The sequence below is a fragment of the Diorhabda sublineata genome, chromosome X (assembly GCF_026230105.1).
Source record: "Diorhabda sublineata isolate icDioSubl1.1 chromosome X, icDioSubl1.1, whole genome shotgun sequence".
NCBI lineage: Eukaryota > Metazoa > Arthropoda > Insecta > Coleoptera > Chrysomelidae > Diorhabda > Diorhabda sublineata.
In genome coordinates, this window is record NC_079485.1 from 36,533,947 (window position 1) to 36,556,554 (window position 22,608).

Genomic DNA, 22,608 nt, shown 5'->3' on the forward strand with positions numbered 1-22,608 from the left:
CTCTGTCCGAAAGATAAAATTAGGCAAGTAATTGGATTTTTTCATATTGTGAATATTGAATAATTAACTATGTTAATAGATATGTATGTTATCTTTTGAATTTTGTGTAATATTTTTATTCCTATGATCATCTTGAGGTGAAGTTGTTACTAATATTTTTAGATTTCAATGTATAAATTAAGAGTGTGCGAGTAAAATTTTTCTGAATAAAATATGTATTACTTGAAGTGCTCGAAAAAACCAGGTGGGTTTTAATTATATGGGTGTAGTCTCACCTCAATGATCTAATTTCAGAAAATTGGTTGAAAAACTTTTCGAGTTAACACCAGATAATACTACTTTTGGGTAGATAAAATCAAACTTACAGATGATCATTCAGCACTAATGAAGACAGTTTACGTAAAATTTTATGTAATATACCTAGCTTCTCTATGGCGCAAAAAATTGCAAATTACTGACGGAGCGACAAACATTAGATGATTGAAGACATTGATTTTACGGAGAAGAGGGGAAGAGAGCTGACCCATTATCAAAAGCTTGGTTGGATAACAGTAACTAAATCCTAGGAAAATAAGTGTCTGAGAGACAGCAGCTAGTCATAGTTCTAGCTAGATAAGAATATGGATTCATAACAAACGCTTTGTTTTGAAATCAAAAAGCAAGTTTGGTTATTTTCATGGCGACTCGAACTTCAACTACATCCACATATCTGTTCCATAACCTGGGAAAATACTGAAATGCTTGCAATTGCCCATAGTGGTTACTTCATTCTGTTTGTAGAATTTGCTGTTGTACTGGAAATAGTTTTGTTCCATACATATTTTCGTTATTTGTAAATATTCCTCCATTATGTCAGCTCCCAAATTATCCGATTACAGTAAGTCCTCAAGGTACTCCAAGGTCTGCGAAATCAGCACGCTGGGAAATAATGAACTTAAATTTTTAGATAATCTAGTAATAGGCTAGAATTTGATGTATTTACGAAAACCACCGCTACGTGCAGGTACATCCCGGCTGATTCTCTCCTTTGTATCCAACATGAGATGGCAAGTCTCCATTTCCTGGTACATCGTTCAAATTACTTTCCACTTAACATCGAGAGATACAATAAGCAAAGGTCTTTTATTAATGATGTAGCTGTACTCAACGATTATGATAAGAGAATTGTAAATAGGTTAATTAACCTCATCTTTTACGAAAAATGCTGGAACCAAATCTTGATTTAGTTATTGAGGAAAACCTAATGACAGATCGATTTAATTTTCCAGTAGCAAATTTTTTTTCTGTGTACTAATATTTTCCAAGGCTCCATTATATATATATATATATATATATATATATATATATATATATATATATATATATATATATATTAAATTAAACATAAACGTTTTCTTATTGGGAATGTGAAAAAATTCAACACCAAAGAAAGTACTAACATTAATATATTATGTGTGGGAAATAATTAATGAAGATTTGGGCGGTTTTAAATTTTGTTAATTCTTGTAGAAACAATCAATTCATAGATTTATTTACGACTTACTCCAATCAGTACCACTGTTTCCATTTTCTGTATTTCTCTTCTACTCAATATTCACTGGGTATAAATAAAACAAAAATTTTCAAGAACAAACATATATAATGCCCAAAAACATTGCGGAAAATATTCTTAAATCTATTAACAGTCAACTCTGATTAAAAATAATAAACAACATAATTATAGAATAAATTCAACGCAAAATATATAAAAATATTTCTATCTTTGTATCTGTTTTAAACATCTACCATTCAGCATCTCCGTTAGCTTTCTGGAATATAAAATCTTCACCATTTAAATTCATAATACCGTCTTTCAGATGAAATTTCCACCTATTTCTACTTCGTGTGATCTAAAACAAATACAACATTATTCAAGGTTCCTAAACATATAACAGCTTTATTTTTTATTTTATTTTCCAACTCAAATTTGATGTATCATTATAAAATTTCTAAACTGAATAGCAAAATATAGAAGATATATTGTTTGTGGAATTAGTAAATCTCTTTTAATATATTTTATAGTTTTTCTCGACTTCTAAATACTAAATAGTTGAGTTGAACAGATGGAGTTCAATAATGACATTTGAAAAAGTCAGTTTATGGTTCCAACCCTTTCTATAACTACAATCTATCCATTACACATTTAATCTAAACTATTTGTTTCTCATTAATACATATTTTCGATAAAGTAAAATTATTTAGTACCCGAAAGCTAAAATTTAGAGGTCATTAGTACCTTGTCATACTGGCAAACTATCACATTTTCAGTCTCAAACGATTCCTCTGTTCCGTCAGCATCTGAAACATCATCTCCAGAGTTTAAAGGGTCTTCTTCAGCTTCTCCAGCTAAGTCGTTTTCAATTTCTTCTTCATCTTCCTCTTTATCGTCATCAATATCCTCAGATCCTTCGTCACTTTTGTCATCGTCTTCAGACGAGTCAGCAGGTCCATCACACTGTTGAATTCCTTTAAGCCTATTATGCAATAGTTGATCTTCAAGATCGTTTGTAAACGAAGAATTTAGTACTGGATCTGATTCGTTACCTGTAAAAGATCAAAAGATAAATATTTTCAAAATATAAATTTGTGCATGAGATTACGAAAATATAGTAATTGAGAGTGTTGTATGGAAAATCCCCAAGGGAATAACAATAGAATTAAAATTGTTGATAACATTTGATAGGTATTCTATATTATAACACAGGTAGGTATTTTAAATTATTTTGGCTCATAAGTTAAATCTTGAACTAACTTAAGTCCTGTGAAAAGCCATAAAAATTTAATGAACCTGAGATGAAATTGTTTTAAAGACTACGGCGGCAAATTTTAAGGAGTGGTCAATATGTTCTAATTTTTTTAATTTATTTATAAAATTAAAAAAATATTGTTCACATGGGGAAGATGAGTTCTGAATTTTTTATAGAAAGGAAAATAATTTACTAAAGACTTTGTAAAATATGGTAAGAATTGTGTTTTTGAATAACTCCTTGCCTTAAGAAAAACAAGGTTCTTACATTAAACGTTAATTCTCTATTTCTCTATATAAAGTTAAAATTACGTTGATTTAAAATTTAATTTGAATAATTAAGAAATAAGGTATCCAATTGCAGAGGGGACAAAAGAAGAATAGCCTACAAGCGGCAAAACGCAACTGCAACTTACTCTAAAACAATTTCGTACTTCTTTATATCTGGGATAAAGTCTTGATCAAACCACTATCCCAGTATCCTAGTTTGTGAAATTTTGTAGGTAATAATGGAACTTGTCGACGTGGATTTCGCGACATTCTTTATAATGATTTTAAAATAAGAGAATGTTTTGGCTAGTCTTTCTCTTCGCGAGCAACAGTTATTAATTGGTTTGCAGGATTTAATAGGAAAAGGAAATCAAATGGCAAAGGTTGCTCTGACCGATTGCCAGCTGCCTATAAAACATTGAAGGTGTAAAAAAATTGTTGACTAAAAATGGATTGATTCAACAGCAGCATATACAATTGTTTAAATCACGTAGAAACGGCGGAGGTCTTCCATCACGATTTATTGAACACATATTTTCTATATACTATCAATAGAATTCATCACATAACAACATAAGATTGATTGTCTTCTTTACAAGACCAAAAGCGTAATAGTTTCTTTAAATTGACAGTAGTAATCGTAAAAAGAGACAACGTTATAATTTACGGTACGATACATAAAAAACTGACAGTATTAATAGTTGAATTTAACGCGAGCTTTGTTTACTGTGTATATAGTTGAAATCAGTTCTTTTAAAAACTAATTTGAATTTTTATTTGATTTTACCTCGGTAAGCATGAAAATATTACAATGGTTATGTTACTACTTATTAATGGTGTATAGTGTTTATAATTTTGTACAATTTGTAAATATAAGGAGAATATTTTAAGAATTGCGTCTAACAAGTGCCTGATTAAACTTGTAACGGTATATTAACCAACAGTTATTTTCAGAAATGGCTGGAAAATAACACAGAGTTTGTTATAAGTTTTATTGAATATTTTTGAATTAAGAAAAAACAACGGCGGACTTTTTCAACCTTTTTCTGTTTATATTATATATTTCAGAAAGTAGCAAATGCGCTGAAAATATTTGCGAAAACGTTTTGTTCAGTTAAAAAAGGAAGGAAAATAATCCAACTTTTCCAACACCACTTCGTCGGACACCTCGGTTGAAACTGAAAATAAAGATGGACCCGAGAGAGCAGTACGGAATATACAAGATGAGTCATGGGGAACTTCACACACTACTATCATATATAGAGTCCCTCAGGGTGGACATGATTTGTAAAACTTTTAATTGGCTATAGTGTTTACAAAGCACATTTGATTTTTTTAAAATTTTTCATGTTACAGTACATTACTATCAAGCATTCTACGGGTATTAGCTAAACTTCCAGTCCTGGTTTTGGTAAAATCACCTTTTATGGAATTGAGTTACCAACAGGAAAACAATGATTTCCAAAAAATCTACATATTTTAGATGCCGCACATTTATGATAAATGGTAAGATGCGGAAAATGTTATACATATCAAATATTTACATTACTTACCCTTATGTCTAATATTATTATTATTAGTTGAAAGGGTGTTAATTGAAGAGTTAGTTAGAGACGCATAAGAGTAGTCTGCTGGACCGTCACCTTGAGGTATACCTCTGAGTCTACTTTCAAGTAAGCGGTCATGCATGTGATTCAACATGTGTGGGTTACCGTTATTCAAAGAGCTGAAATAATTTTGTTGGTGTTTAATGAATGCAGCGTTGACATGATCTTGAAGGAAAGCACATGCTGTTGGCAATGGTAATCCCATTGTTGTACTAATAGCTTGTCCAGTTAGGATTGATTTAAGATGATGGCCTTGTAAGAAAACTTCCGGCACATCTATAGAGAGAATTCTGTGACCTTCGGCTGATCCAAGGGGCGACGGAATATTAATTTGAATTGGAACTCGTCGCCATTCTGCAGGACCGTGGCCAAGAGAACCTGAAAAAGTATATAATTACCTAATGGTACATTCGACAATCATAAAAGGATGAAAATATAAAAATACATTTTTCTGTATCATATTCTAAATTATGATACGCCCTATGTCTACTTTTAAAAATTGAATTGGTGTAAAGTGAGTCGGTCCAAAGTGATGAACATATGAAATCATTTGTTTTTATTATCAATGAAATAATATGCGCATTGGTATTTAAAGATTTTTGGTCAAGTGGAATAATTGAATTGGATGACGGTGTGAATAACGCTATTTTGCTGTACGCTGACGTCAAAGTGATTATTACACAAAGAATCTGGAAACCACATTAAAAATATTTTATAGCTTTGTGATTAATGGAAACAATTAAAGGTCATACATATTATCTGATTGAAAAAATTTAACAGTAAGCAGTTAATATCTGCGGAAACTGAACAGGCTGGAGGCAGAATATTTAAATTCATTGGTCGCAATTTAGAATCACCATAGTTTTCAAAATGAAAAACATGTTTTTAATACTTCAAAATTTCAATCACATTAAACTTACAAAGCATGAACACAAAATGATTCCGCTAGTAGAAAACATGACCACTAGAGAGCAGAATAGTCCTAGAGCTAGTGATCGGCAGACCACATATAATTTAGGAAAGCCTAAAATTTCCTCAGTGAGTCTGTTATACCTAACAACCATGACGTGGGCACTAGATAAGCGTGGTCGCAGTGGTCCCAGCTACATTATATTTCAAATTGTATAATCAAAATCTCATACTTCTGGAGGCAGACCTAACAGACCTTTACGTCGGTTCCTTTGACCTGACAGACAGTAAAATATACAAAACTATAAATTACTAAAATTCAATATTGGTTCGTAATAACCCATTTTATTCTTATTCTTATTATAATATATATTATAATATGCAGCTAGTGATAGTATCATTAGTTTTGTGTTCATAAAAGAAATAGTACGAGATGATTAAGAGTTTATGGCTCCTACGATCCACTACTAGCTGACCCTTACAAATTAAGGAACAGGATTAATGTCTCGTACTGAACACTGAATGTTTAAGTTGCTCTTTCGCTAGATGCATAATTTATAATTGGAAATTGAAACCCTATTCTTCATTTTATAATAAACAAAGTCTAATATTATCACTATTCGACTTGTGTTTGTTTTAATATTTCAGAATTTGAATATGAACATAAGAAGAAGAAGAAAAAATTGAATAAATATCACTATTGACCTTGATGTCATATATGTAATACTTCTATACGGACAAGTTTCTATAAGTGGAAGCTGGTCCGACTAAGGAAAACAGAACGGCAACGATTTCTCTATCCTCCGAGGTTCCAGCTCGACTCTGCGCATTCTCAAGCATACACAGTGTGGATAAAGTGTCTCGAACAAGAGAAAAAATGAATATTGTCGGAACCGTACCGTAGGGACATTTTTTCCATACGAACTGTCCATATAGGAGTACTACAAATATGTTCAAAAGTGCCTTGGTTTGTAGCGAATTCTCAAGTTTTTATTAATATTGCAATGTAAAAATGCAATGAAATGGTTAAACAGATGAAACTTATTTGGAAAAAACTAATTTCCAGAAAAAATACAAAAAAGTAAATATTTTGTAATGATCTTTGAATTCATAGTATTCGATGTTATGGAAACGTTTCGTTTGAATTTTTTTTAATGTTGTCGATGACAGGAATTTCAATAGTAAACAGATAACATAACAAAAACGGATTATTTGTAAATTCACTCAAATGATAATGTTTTTCTAACCGTGCACTAACTTACCTTGCGGCATATGATTATTTGGTGCTACTTGGCCAACTATTTGTTTATTATTTATTAATTGTCGTTGTTGTTGTTGCTGATGTTGTTGTTGCTGGTGCTGTTGTTGTTGTTGTTGTTGTTGTAGGTGTAATTGATGTATAGCCGGTGGTAGTGGTTTGAGATAATTTGGATTAATATAGTCTGGCTTTGGTTTGTTACTCGGTGCTATAAAAAATGTATGATGAAAAAGTAGAGTAAACTCTGTGGACGAAACCATCCAATTTTTAAAAGGATTATTTATTAGAAATAATTGCCATTCACTCTTTTTTTTTTCGTCAGAAGCAGTATGAGAATCTAATCGCAATTGGGTAATTTTATAATTCCTAAATATCCTATATATTTTTCGTTTAGAACCTTTCCTATGAATATGAACCATGGTAGAGTTTCTTAGCATTAAGTATATTGACACTTAGTATAAAACTCACATTCTTCAAACACCATTCATTCTTTTCTGATTCTATTCTTGCAGGATTTGTTAATTTTAATGAATATATTAACAATCAATTAGTATTTCCAATCACTATTTTCCACATACAATAGTAATATATAATATAAAAAATACCCCAATTCAGAGATATGACGTTATGGTTGCGTTTGTAAATCGCAGCACTGCCATTCTGATGGCTATATTTGTGTGATGTGTGAAGTTGTACATAACTTTGGCAACAATTATAATAAAATGAAAAGTAATAAAGTTACGAAAAAATCAAATAATTGATTTTAATTATTTCAGTCAATCGAATGCTCATAATATTATCCAATGACTGTTTAAAAATATCTTAAACGCGATAAAAAGTCTTATGAAATGTGGAGGCCCTACATCTTGTTGAAACTATTCGGTATAAGACTCGGAAACAAATTAGTCAATCATGGCACTAATTCATCTTGAAAGAATCCAACTATTATTTCCCATTTAAGATTCCTCAACGAATACTGATTCTTTAACTTGATTTCCTTAAAGCCCTTCCCAAACATTTACTTGTTCCAGGCGGTCAATATGGACTTCCCTCGGCCAGCATGGATTCTAAGCAGCCCAAAATAGATAATAGATTCGGCAATAGTTAAACACAGTACAATACTTAATAATACGTAGGCATGCTGAAATTTGACAAAAGTTTTGCATACCTACATAGAGAGCGCTTTGTAAACCATCCAGGTTTGTCAGTGGTTCATGTCATTTTCAGAAGAACGAGTGTGGATCGAAGATGAAACACTGCAAAAACATTCCTGTTGCTGCTCAGCCTCCCTTTCCACGTCACATAATTCTCCTTGAGTTTTGCCTTCTTCCTAAATTGAAATATCATTGAACGGCATCATTTTGGAACTGCAACGGCAATCTTAGTTTTTTTTTTAATATATAGATAGCTGGTTTTTCATAAGATGATAATTTATACATATTTTCCAATTTCAATTCTGCAGTGTTTGGTAAGGAGTTAAAATTTTATATTTGGCAGTTATGCACAACTACACATGTCTTATAGAAATAGTAATCAAAATGACTGTTCTGCCATTTCAAAAATGATTGGTACAGTGTACATTGTACGAAGGATCCTCGCATTAAAAGAATTGTATTGGAATAATGAATTCATTCCAAACAAACAGACTCGTATTGTATACAGAGTTGCACGAAATAAAATTATTTTTCTTCAACCATATATTTAAAGAAAACCTTAAATACTTGAATTAATTTCACGTTAGACGTATTTCTGGCCAAAACAATGGAATTTTTTTTATTTACATAGCTGCAAAATTACCCAACTTTTTCTCAGAAGGCACGTCATGTATAGTCATTGAATAACGCACGAAAATGGGAAATAACCGAGCCATCGCTACTTTTTAGTGCTACTGACAAGTGAATTCACGTTACAGATGTTGACTACAACATGTCCTCCACCCTGTTCTTGGTAGGCGTCTAGGGCCCATTCACACAATTCCGAATAGCTCAGCTGATGTGATATTTGATTTATCTCTAATTTTTTTTAACATATTCAATAAGAGCGGGCCTACTTTGACGAACCTTTGTTTTCAGATGCCCCTAAAGAATTTAATTAAATTTAATTAAGTCTGTCTCGTAAAGATTTCATGGAGATATTCTCTGACAACAATATCAAACTGTGAGCAGCACCGTCCTATTGAAGAGGATATACGGATCTACTTCTTTAGGAAATGGACTAATGTAGTAAATTTAAAGAAATAAAGTTTAGCTCATTCTCAACGTATCGTCTCATCATTGCATATACCTGTAATAGTTATTTCCTAAAAGCTCTAGGGCAGAATATACTTTACGTTCCAATTGTTCATCTAGAAGCAGCATAATTTGAAATTTCTAATAAGTGCTACATTAATAGCGCGAAAAATATATTTTTAATTTTTTTGTCCTCGAGAGAATGTCTCTCAATTTCCATTAACGACAAAGGTGAAAGAACAAAAAAAGAATAAGGTGGTTTTGTATTTTTCTTCAGCTTTTAAATGTAGCTAATTGGTTGAAGAAAGAAATCAAGTATATTTTTTATGATATAATTTTTGGGCTTTAGGGTTGATTAACAGTCATTCACATTGTATTAAATTTTAAAGTTTCGTTCCTCACAGGAAGCATTTGGGAGCAACTGATTCAAATGCATATATATACTTAATTAAATAATGGTAAAAATTCTCTCAAATTGTCTATAATTATAAAAATACTGATTTTGATATCATTTTTATTTGACGTTTTTATTACCATTTAAAAAATAAATGTAAGTGTATTTCATTTATAAATGTGTACTTCAATCGTGATTTCATTATTTTACAATTGTATTCTTCGTTGGTATTTCCAAAATTAATAATAAATGTAGTCTTATCACTTTCAGTTATTAAAATGGAATATTTTGTATCAACACTGGAATATCAAGAAAAGATAAAATTGACTCTAGTTAACAATCCAATTCTCACTTTTAGTTAATACACGTTATTTATTCGGATTTAAATTAAGAATATTTTTTTTTAAATAAATATACATACTCAGAAGTTTATCGACTTCTCTATTCTCAGCCACTGCTTTCGTAGCTGCCAATTTCGCCTCCCAAATATTCTTAAGCTCCTGTAATACTGTTTCATCAACTCCATCTTCAATGAAGTGTTCTCTTACGTTCGAAATAACATCACCAATAACATCTTGATATGCTTTGTACTGAAACAGAAAATAATTGATATTTTCTATAATTTCACAGAAAGTTGTCAACACCCTGAAGAGTGCAACAGTTTTTGTTTTCTGGATCAATTATTATTTTTCCTATCGCGTTTAACTTAGATAATCAGTAATAAATATTAATATATCAAAATGAATGAAAAATACGACAAAAATACTGAAAAATTTATTTCATACACTAACCATCTTCTACAGTTTCGAGTTATAAAAGGAAAAGACTGCTGGTGGTTAACGAAGTTGAAGAGAGCTCTCTGAAGTCGTGGAAAACGGGATAAGCTCTCTTCGTAAACGGTCTTTTTTTATATCTTCAAAGCTACTTGGCATTTTATTAATTGAAATCCGATTTAAAACATATTTTCGGGTAAATTATACACACCCAAAACTTGTCTCTCTAGAATTGATCTTACTTGAAGATCGGCAACACCGTATCGCACAGTGCCATTATTATTTTCTTCTCCTTTAATGTAAAATTTTTTTCGAACAAGAAAGTTTTTTAGCGTCAGGCGGCGTAACATCCAAGCTATTATATTATACATTGAGTGCAATAGAACTACCCAACGAAATTCAGAAAATTTTTGACAAGCTATCAAAGACGTATGCTACCTGGCATTGTCGTGGTGAGATACAATAACCGTTCTATTGACCAACTCCGGGTGCCTGTTTCGAATTTTCTTTTGTAATTTGATCAATAGTGTAGTACTGAAATCGAACTAATGGTTTTCGATATACTACCACAAACACCATTTATTGTGAAAACTGGAAAATACTTTTCAAGTAACCTATTATATACTTGGGATATCTTGTTAAAATCAGCAATGAAACTATGAAGATAAAACAATGTATTAATAATAATAATGTCTAATAATCTTTTAGCTACTACATACAAAAGAACATTATCGTAAAAATCGGTAATTAACTACCAGTGTACTGTAGATCTTCACCTACTGCACCAAAACATGACATTCACATGAGCAAATATAGAGCAAACAGGTAGTTCATTAGAGACCTCAAAATTAATGGACAGTGGATTTAGTCGATGTCCATAGTTAGAATGTCAACCATAAAAGGCCACTCAAGCTTTTGAACCGTACAATTTATTTTTAAATAGTAAATACAATATAATTTTCCATTTTCGTTAATTATCGAAACACATAAAACAACTATTTTAATTTGTTTTTTGTGGCTCGGTATGTTATGGTTGGTATTAATTATGATAATGACAAATTAATTGTAATTTTGTTCAGTATTCTTAAAAAACTTATGTATGTATGAAATACCCATTACTATTATTTTTATTATGTTTACCAAAATAATGAAGGTTCGTTGATAAAGTCGTTGACAGGTCTAGTCAAAAGTCGGCCGAAAAAATGCTTCAATTAATAATTTTATATTTTAAGATGTTTTACAAACTTATATTAAAAATCCAAGTAATCATTTGGCAAAATACATTAGAAAAGGTATGTTAGTATTACTCCATATATAGTACATTTCATCTACGCAAAGTAACGTTCACAATAGTTGCCTGATGATTTAGATCATAGATTGGAATTTTGAGAACGTAAAGCAAATAGCAGTTGTTTTTGTTAAAACTACAATTCCATCAAACCTGACTGATAATGGCAAAAATTCCAGATATTGGTGTGATACTATTTTCCAGATGAAAAGTATAATTCTCATAAAAAATAGAAATATGGAGAAATAACTTTTTTTATGTACTGATAACATACATGTCTTTACGTTATAAAATATATGAAAACAGTTGTCTCTATTAACAATTGTGGAGGTCATCCAAGAGTTTTTCAGACCTTATATGATGTAACCGAAAATCTCTCATCGGACCCTTAGAAGCTAAATATCTTGTTAAAGGTTAGATTCAGGTATGCGGAGTGTTTAACGAAACTCACGACAAATTTTTTCATAACAGCATGGAAAAGGAGGCGACCATTTAAATAAATTAGGAAAATTTTCATTCGCATTACCCTAACCTACAATAGCAACTGTATTATTATAAAAATTTGGTTCTAGCTGGACACTTTAATACATTTTGGCATTGTAGTCGGAATTACCTGAATGAGGTGGATCGGAAGAAGAAAGAGAAACAATTGAACATAATCTCCAGGTTTTTCACTTCTAGATTTCTTTTTATGGTGACCTAAAAAATAACGTATACAAAGCAAAACATGATAATTAGAACAATCTTAGGTATGATATAATGGTATTCACGGAATAAATAACAGATAAAAAATGACGTCACTCTAGAAAAATTCATTCATTTAAAAATTACTGAGCGGCAGAATTAACCTTAGACATGTAGCAACACTGATTGATTTAGCCCTCATTATATTGAAAGTTTAAACAAATATTGCGCATAGATAATAATTACTTTCGATTGGGAATGATATAAATTATGAACTTCAACTGTTTTTTGATTGTTATTGATAGAGTCAGTAATAACTTCAACAACCATTCTAAAATAGTACAGTATATAGTTCTTCCATTTACAAGCTATTTGTATAAGGAGTAATGAATAACTCATTTCGCTAACACGAGCGCAAATGCCAAGTAATGTAACAGACAATAATGTTTATAACATTATTTACATTCAAACTCGTGGACTAGACTAGAATTAACGTATGTCAAAATAATTATTTGGCGGAGAGTATGGTTAAATGCAGAGTATTAGATGAAGGGCTTTTCAAGCCTAGAGGGTAATAAACATGACTATTATTGAAAACTTTTAAAGCCACAGACCTTGGTTTGTGTTGCGTAATATCTGTATGCAGAAGAAAATATCATGATTTATTATGTTGTGTTTTGGTGAAAATGCTTTTTTTCGACCCCTAGGAAAAGAAAATTACGCAGAGTAATATGAAATTGTTAACTGATATACTATTTGATTATCTTAAGAAGTGGAATATTTAGAAATCATAGAATTCGGTCATAGTCATACCATCAGAAACAGAAAAGGTGAAGTAATTGCATTATGTTTCAAAATAAGGTACGTGCGAAAGGTTCAACAAAAACTGAAGGGGTTATAGAAAATGTAAAAAAATATGACAGGAAACCGATGAGAGATTTAGAAAGATTATTTTGAACATATTAATAAAAAGGAAAATGAGTACGTGGTTTTATCCTCTGTCTAATCCATTATATAATTTTGATGGTTTTAGTTCAGATGAGTCTGACTGTTGTGATGTTTGCTTATGAATAACCGTTGAAAGTGAAAGGTTTATGACCACATTTATTTATTTTAAATAAATTATGATTTTGTTTATGGTTTTTACTTTGAACTTTCGTTTGCGTGAAAAAAAAATGAAGAAAATAAAAACATCGAACGTGCCAGAAAAAGGCTATGTTCACGTCTGGTACCCTATTTAAACAGAGCACCTCTGTAGTCAGGTGATTTTCACTCTACGTTTTCCTATTTACTTGTTTTAAATAAAAAATTACGAGGAAGATGTTAGTTACTCATTTTGACAATAATTGCGTTTGATCTTTTTTCGTGTCCAATTATCCAACTGTCTAAAAATAAACTTACTCTCTTATGACAAATTTTTTCAATTTTAAAAAACATTCAAATACTTAAATGTAATAATATAGTAATAATTCATAATAGATGGATATTTATGCTGTTCACTCGATGATGCTTTCAAACTATTACAATTTTAAATGGAAGAACTGTATTCCATGCTCGTATTTTCAATTAATAATCAGTGAAGCTTAGGATTCATGCAGTTGTAAGGATCCAAGTAGGAAATATTAAATATTTAATAGACTTCCATTTAAGGGAATGTTTTCTTTATTTGTTCTTAAAATTTTAGTTTTAAGTTTTTTAAGTTAAGTTTCAAGTTTTTGTTTTCGAGACAAAATGTCCGTGATAGTTGTTCCAAAAGAAAATACTATTAATCCATTAATATCTACCTATAATCCATAAGTTGCAGATTATATGTGACATTATTCGTTGTGTGGTGTTCATGCACAGTAATCCTTTTATGTAATCACAAAACTTCTACAAATTTCACTGGTACGTAATTAAAGAAATACTTAAACATGACAGGGAAACCATATCCATTAATTTCGTTGTTTGGTTTGTTACAATGACAATAATATATAAAATAAGGATATCTTATTCGTTATTATTATGTTATTTCTCTTTCTGTATTTCATATAACGATAATCCTAGAATACACATCAATTTATTCAAATATACTAGATTCCTTCGTATATCAGCGTCAAACCGTTTCTCTCGACCTTTGTGGAGCAGAGGCATGACCAATAACTCTTTACTAACGCGTTGGTGTGTTGTTTATAGTGTCTTTTCGTTCGTTGCATTTTGTTATTGTAAAAATTAAAACTACGAACAATAAATACCCGTCAAAGTTGGAAAAAAGAGGGGAAAATGTTAATTGTGTTGTGCACTACGAATATACTCTAAGAGCTCAAACCAATAAAAAAATCTAAGTTTTGAAAATATAGATCAATGTCCCTGCGGATTCACCGAACCTTAAGCAGCATTTGATGATAAAGAATAACACTGATGTGAAGATATGGACGTAAGCTCGGTACTTTTTGACAAATACTCATTATTTTTGTATTTTTATTTTTTGTTTTTGGACCTACCACAAGACTAGAATAAAAAAGTAAGGAACAAAATAATTTGACGGAAATAACTGACCGATATAAAATTCAAAAAAAAGTGTGGAATTAAAAGAAGTAACATTCTAATTCTTATACTGATGAATTTTTGGGAGTTTCATTATTTGGTTATTCCAATCATTGGCAATTTAGTAGTCGATTGAAGTATTTTATATTTTTATCTTTATAGCTTCTCTTGATACAATTCCACATATCAACACGACTATACCTGTAATAAAAGCAAAATAATTCCGATGCTGATGAAGAAAATGACAGCAACCGGATAAGGAAAAGCATATAGGTAATATACAAACTCAAAAAAAGTCTATTGGTTTGTATGATGTATGTATAAATTAGATGACAATATAAATAATTCAATAATAAATATAAGATTATTGCATTATTTTTTCCAGCTGTAAAATGTGAAATAGAAAAATTTACATGAGCTTCTACAACGAAATTCACGCTTTTTGTTAAATAAATCGGAGATCTTGTATGAAAAATATTAAGTTAACAATTTACCCTAGTTAAATAATGAATATGAGAACAGAACAGAACAGAACAAAGAACAGATTCTTATACTTAATGATATTTAAATAATTACATAGTTAAGTCAGCAAAAATAGCTTAGATACTTCTTTAGTGGACTGAGACAATCACTTCTTATTTCTTAAACCTTTTTATATATTAATGTATCTAAATGTTCTTGATTTTAGGTCTCTTCTGTTTTAAAATTAGTTTTTTTTTGATAATTTTTAAAAGAAAGATAAATTTTGACGTTTCGACTTTTCTTTAAGTCTTTATCAAAATATGATATTAACACTGATAATTTGCTTATTTATATTGATTTATAGATCACCTTCATATGAAATAAAATAAAATTAACTTAGAACTTTGTTCTAATAAGAAAAATTAATTTTTTCTTGGTCCCTACATCTCAAATATATAGCAGTAATCAATCAAATTATTTGTAATTTTATTAGAATTTACAAAATAGAGCTATAAATTTTACTTCAATTATTTAAATCTTTTTTATCATTTATAGCTTTGTTCGTTCTTAGGAATGTGAACCATTTCTAAAAATCTCCTTTTTCGGGTATTCCGTTTCAAGAATTTTTGAATCTTTAATTGAATTTATGCTTTTTTGACATTTCATGGTTCGTTAATGCAGCTTTATATATATATATATATATATATATATATATATATATATATATTTATATATGTATATAATTACAAAAAAAATACAATAAATTTTATATATACCAAATATCTTGACCCTTGACCGATTATTCCTAAATACAAGAGATATTATAACAATATTTTGAATATTATTTTGATAACACAGAATTTTTCAATGCAGTAATAAATAAACAAAATATATATCAACATTTAAAATGTCTTACTTTTACTGACGCTAACAACAAAAGTTCTACTTCTACTAACACAACCAACATTAACAAAATGCCATTGTTAAGATCTAACTTTTTTTTTAATTTGTAATCCAATTGTCCAGTATAATTGAATAATCGGTACAATATAAACGGTAGCTCGGTTTGTCGAATATAAACCGGTGTGATAAATATTTAAAAAAAAGTTGTAGGGGTTTTTCATTTTATAGCAGTAAAAATAACATTCAATCACAGAAATAATCAAGAGAAAACATCAATAATAACGTAAATAAGAGCATAGAAAAAGTTATTATAAGAAATTATTATTTCACAATATCGTGGTCTACTTTATCTATTAGTGAGTCAATCTAAAAGACCCTGTCAAACGTAGATACTCAACCCATCAACCCATCATTGTTTAATTTACATTATTTGTCTGCTACCGCATAGTTTCCACGAGGCTGGAAGGAATAATATTAAAAACGAAATAATCACTTACTTTAGCCATAGCTTTAGCTAGCCTGATAATCAACTGTTTCAAATCTAATTTATTGTTATTCGATTCTACGCGCAATTGTGCTAATTTAGAGTATTCTGTTAATGATCATTAACAATAATGAGCTATAAACGTATTATTGCAAATAATTTAGGTATTCTACTGATGATTATTTACGGCTGAAAAACATATTAGCCATCTTATACAACAGTCATATTAAGCCCTAAAATTGATTAATGTTTTAACGAGAGTTTTTCGCAAACAAACCAGTCGCTCTTTTGTTTATTGGCAGTTGAAGGATCTCATTATAAATAAAAACAAGCGAAAAATGTATATTGTCTGTCCAAATAAATTTCATCGTAACATATTTTAGAGTATAGTTTTTGAGTCCACTCTGTTATATCTCTTATCAAATTTATTGAGAAGAATTGATGATGAAAGTACCGATCAGTGATTTTTTTCAATATTCATTAATTTATAAAACTTTCCAACAAACAATACACGTTTGTATATTTATGCGATTTTAGCAACATATCTTAAATGTTTTACTTACAAATACTACTGATAATAATGTAGTTACATAGCAAAATTCCACATTTTTTTTCTTATTTTAATAGTTGGTTTACAGAATTTTACCAATTTTACCAATTGTCACTTGTTACTATGGAGAACGAAAAATTCGATTTAAAAGTAGTGTTGCTCTTTTTTTGAATTGTTTCATACAATTAATAATCCTTCCTTCAGATAGATACCTTCTTTGCACTTTATTATTTCTATAAAAATCTCCTCTCCTGAATAACTAAGAGATATTCTATTTTCTATTGTATAAATTACCTGACGGAGAAAGCTTCTAGATTGTCATTTAATTCTCATTAATAAATCCCATCATTTCTTTATGTTTTAGCTTTTAATACCAATAAATAATTCCATAAACTGCTTTTATTATCCTTCGCTATACCAATTTAGTATTGTATTGGTTTCACCAAATTTAACCATATTTAACTTCTATTATAGTGAAACTGTGTTTACAATATAGCTATCTGAGCTCTCAAATTCTAAGTATCAGTGATAAAAAACAAACTAAAACAACTATTCGCTGAATATATCAATGTATTCAATTTACATTAGTATCTGTTGTGTACATCAGTTTTTGTACATGTGATAAACACTTCACAAATTCAAATATAAAGAACATCCCATTTCAAGTGAGAGTGTTTTCAAATTTGTGTAATAATTTTCGTGGAAATCATGTAATTACTCCGGCAGGGGAATATAATTAATATACTCAGTGATATTAGAAATGTTACATCTAGAAAAAATAATTTCTCACTCTGGTTGTTAGTAATGTGATAAGCCTTTGTTAATATTTGCAAAAAATTTTATTATCGTGTTTGACTACCACGAGAAAATATGAAACTTCTGTAATGTCTAGACATCCACAAAATGAATTGTCGATATCTACACGTTTTAAGTTAGTTAAACTGTATTAACGTGTGCCAGGGTCTGTAGACTGTGGTAAAAATGGTCAGTCTCTTCCACATTACATCCCAAAACATTAATGCTTCTTAGTGAAACCGACAGTGCGATGTTCGTTGTCTTGCTGATAAAAGTTTGTAGACTAGTTTTTAGAAAAAGCAGTCAAGTGGTTTCTAATCAACCTAACGCCCAAAATTTGTACTACATCGAATAAACAAGCAATTGCAACGGATATAAATGTTTAATTATTCGTTTTAACAAGGTAAATCAATAACATTTTTTTATAACAACTCACACAGAATTGAATGATGCCTACCGTATAAAGTTTTACTTTCGCTTAGAAGTGAAGCCAAGTAGGGAATGAGAACATTTTTAACTTCTACTACGTTAATTTACACGCCAATAGCACTAAAAGGATGTTTTTAATTTTTTTGGTTTAAAGATTTTATTTTCTTCCGGACTTTCGCGCAACTCTGTAAACATGGTAAAACATAACACGTTTGTATTATTATCACAATCTGCTATAAATATGGTTCAGATATTACCAAAAAATTATTACTTTTAGCTATGTTAGCAATCTCCTGAGAGATAATACTGAATATATTTATAACCTATCGAGGTATTCAAAACTTCGTTTGTATTTAAGTACGAATAATTGAAATTCTTTTTATATGAGTAGGAAAATGCAGCTCTTGATCAATTTGTAAAGTCATAAAATCAGCAAAATAGTTTCATAGGTCTATGAAATCACATTTGCTTTTTTTTTCTAATTTTCGATTCATTTTTTGCAAAAATGTACACCATTTATGTAGTAGTGCATACACCTACAAGGTTAATTAATACGACATTTACTTTAGAATATGGTCAAATGAGTTTTTAGTGTAGAATATTGAAAAAAAATTATTGAAAACTATTGGCAATACTGTCAGACGATATTGGCAGTATTATTACAGTTGCAGCACGGTTCCAATCAACGAATTTTTTTAATATTAAAATATGGATTTACAGATTAAGGATCAAACTAGGAGAGGAGTATGTCATATGTGAACAAAAAGAAGAATAACCAGCTAAAAAATGGGTGACAGATGGTATATAACTGAAAAAACTTATTAGATAATAATAAAATAGATAGGAAATATGAATATACCATAAGAGATTAAAATGTATCGAAGATTGAAGGAGGCATACTAAATGACAAATAAAAATAGTCAAGAAATTAAATAATGAAAAATGCTGTGTACTGGGAATATACCTTTTAAGATTTACAGTCCAAAGTTTATATGATTAAAAGCGATAGCTTGCACACAGTCAATAATAATGCCCGATTATTACAAATAAAATCTGAAGTGTCTCGAGGCACTATTTGTACACCTGAAAATCCAACTAACAACAATACTATTATCACCATGTTCCCTAACGTGGCAGCTCCATCGAAGGTCCAATAGTGACTAGTGAAAATGTAAATGTAATTCATCTGAATACATTTCAATAATGTTTTTAAAGGGGCAAATATACATATATTACGTTCGTCAGATAGTATAATTGTGAGAGTTGGTGTGGTGGTAATGTAAACAGTGCAGCTGTAGCTGATAGTTTCAATAAAAAATATATCTGATGCGGCAATAACATGAACCAGTAATCGAAGAAGCAGCAAATAGTGATAAAACAAATGAACCCTTATTGATAATCACAGAAAAACAAACTGATTTATCACTCATTATTAAAAAGCAATCCGGAATTGAGTGGCCATTCCAAAGTTTCGAATAGAAAATTCCTCCAAGCTTTACTTTGCTAAATATTTTATTTCAAATCAAACAACGATCTCAAGATTTAAGAGCATCCACAATCTACAAAGGAAGATTAATTAAATGGAAATTTGTTCATAATGAATTAAAGATTAAAGGAATTGCAGTTAGATGAAGATAGGAATGTAAAAATGATGAGGAAAGTCAAAATAATAAACAAATATTGAATTATAGTGAAAACTAGTAAAATCCTAACTGAAACTGAAACCAGAAAGGGAGAAAATCAAATTGGGTAATTCATCTTGCACCTTTAGCTGATATAAAATTTAAAATATATTTTCCGTTCAATTTCATCAAACATAAAAAGTATGTTTATCAATAACCATAATCCAATAATCCGTACCATCTAATGTATCTTGGAAGTCCTCCCGAAGACGTCTTCAAAACAATGAATTATATTATGTTACGTATGACGGAATTATAATTATATTTGATTTGATTATAAGTATGCTTATAAGAAAACTCCTATGGTAATGTAACGTGTCTTATAAAAAATAGCATTTATAGCAAGAAAAATTACTTTAACATTTTCAGTGCAAATTGGTAATAACTATTTTGTACATTACAACAACCTCAAGTGAAGGAATGGCTTTAAGCAAAAGACTTAAGTTGTTAGAATTATTAAATAAATAAGCACTCTTTACAAACGGTACTTTTTCAAACTCCAAAAACATTTTTTGGCCAGATAAGATGCAATCTATCATTCGATTTTTTTTTCAATTGGGATATTTACTTCATATATACATATATACACGTTTAGAACTAATTTCAGTCTTTATAAGAACATAATTTAACACTGGCAACTAGCATTATTATAGCAATCAGTAGATCACCACATGAATATCAAAATAAAGCTGGTGATTGAGAAAACTTAAATAATTTAAGTACAATTTATAATTTTATGTTATAAAATTGAACGTACTATACACAATTAAAATTAAAAGGTGCTTCTTCTTCTGATATAAACTGAGGATAAAAAAAATGTAAATGTAATTTCTTTCAAAAAATCCGTTCCAATTTAGAGAAACCTAAAATCCAGACGATTCATCAAAAAATAATAACAGAATAAATGTTGTTACTGGTGAGTCTTTAATTCTCAATGTAAATGATGGTACTGGAATGTTTAGCTTTTTTTAGCACTTTGTGCTTAAAGCTTCCGAGATCTTAATTATTACGGTAAATCGCTTAGACGCAAAGTACTCTACTTTACTACTACTAGAATTTTGGATAAAAGTCATGATATAAATCTCTGTCATTTTATCATTAAACATGTTTACTTTGAAAATAATTTGTTAAAAGATATCGGTCACTAATTGGTGATATTTTGAGATATGCTTCTTTTAGGTGAATTGATTTCTGCTTTAATATCTAATTTGTAGTATTTGTCAACAATTAAAGAATACAGAGCTATTATTCTTAATGAATAGAGAATGTTTTTATAATCAGCAAAGCCTCATGACATACTTTTTTCTATGAAATAAAGTTGTTGATAATGTTTATTTATATTTTTTTGAAATAAAATATGTTATCACATGTGCGTCAATATAAAAATTAACTTGATTTAATGACTTAAGCAGTGACACCAATTCACACAACGGTAGAAATTATACATTAGGTAAAGAGTAAGTACTTATTTCAATATAATGACAATAGAATACAAGTTCTACAACATTATCTTCTAATATCTTACGCTTGAAAACCGTAAAGATTAGATAAATGGGGATTTGTTAAAAAATGTGAATTTATAGGTATCTATTTATTTTAACGACTCTGTTGCGAAATGTACTTCATAGAGAACAGTACGTTTGTCGAAGGTCATTTAAAACAACTACTGTATTGCACTAAAATAATGAAAATTCTTCTATTGTCGCAAGAGCTCTAGATATATTACTAAAAACTCCAATATCTTTTCTGGGAATTTTTATATCGTGTACTTATTAATTTAGACTCAAATTCAAAAAGTTGTACACTTACCACTGATGCTTTACATATCGAACTGGACATTTCAAACACAGTTATTCGTAGTGCGTTATTTAAACTAATTTCAGCGGTTGTATTTTTAACAAAAACAATATTTCTAAACTTTCTCTACCTAGCTTTCCATTATAATTCGACGATACGAACTCGCGATTCACCAACTTGTTCAACTGTACTGACTAGTTACGCGAAGTTGACTGGCATGATGATGACGTTCCACAGGTACACAACAAAACTCTACCTCGTTTTGAATTATGGTTATACCTCGGAATTAATTAACTGATTTTAATTTTCGTTGTTTGTTCGGTTGGCTAAAGTGTGGTTGCTTTACCGCCAAATTATACTACAGCGATAAGATAAATGCCATATATTTACAGTGATTGTTGTGGAGATACTAACTTTTGTTGATTAAGGCTATTCAATTTTTGTTTACGTATTCAAATCGTTTCAATGTAATGATAGTTGATAACAACATAAATGGTTGCAGTAAAATCACAGTAATGTTGTATAAATAAACGAATGTTGTCGAGAGTATTCTTTAAATTCACTCAAAAAATTATTATGATACGGACGTGGTTCGTACAGAAAACCGTAAATAAGTCCAAATTAATATACATGTATAATTAAAAATTTCTGTGGCGATAAAGGGGATGTGTTGAAAAGTAAATGGATGATTTTTATTCATTTTACACAAGATGCTTAATATGTGCAAAATGACCAATGCTTTATAAAAACTTTTTATGTGACATCTAAAAAATGTGGCTTTGGA

General features: G+C 29.8%; 1 protein-coding gene across 2 annotated transcripts; it reads right to left on the minus strand.

The window, feature by feature from the left end:
* Positions 1 to 1,619: 1,619 nt before the first annotated feature.
* On the minus strand, positions 1,620 to 22,291 carry LOC130451771 (transcription initiation factor IIA subunit 1-like). Of its 2 annotated transcripts, none has more exons than XM_056790997.1 (6): positions 21,837 to 22,291; positions 9,873 to 10,041; positions 6,834 to 7,037; positions 4,609 to 5,040; positions 2,276 to 2,583; positions 1,620 to 1,889 (listed from the first exon to the last, which is right to left on the minus strand). In XM_056790997.1, the coding sequence occupies exons 1-6, from the start codon at positions 21,864 to 21,866 to the stop codon at positions 1,782 to 1,784; spliced, it is 1,251 nt and encodes a 416-aa protein (XP_056646975.1). In that variant the 5' UTR covers positions 21,867 to 22,291; the 3' UTR covers positions 1,620 to 1,781. The 2 variants fall into 2 exon arrangements, with proteins under 2 accessions (XP_056646975.1, XP_056646976.1); XM_056790998.1 differs by having other exon boundaries at positions 4,768 to 5,040; positions 21,837 to 22,282.
* Between the last annotated feature and the right edge of the window lie 317 nt (positions 22,292 to 22,608).

Excerpts from the sequence above, each read along its gene's own strand:
- LOC130451771 (XM_056790997.1), bottom strand. The coding sequence starts at position 21,866 with ATGTCCAGTTCGATATGTAAAGCATCAGTG. Across the intron at positions 2,584-4,608 it reads TAATAATATTAGACATAAGG|GTAACGAATCAGATCCAGTA; the intron begins GTAAGTAATGTA and ends GATCTTTTACAG. Across the intron at positions 1,890-2,275 it reads TAGTTTGCCAGTATGACAAG|ATCACACGAAGTAGAAATAG; the intron begins GTACTAATGACC and ends TATTTGTTTTAG.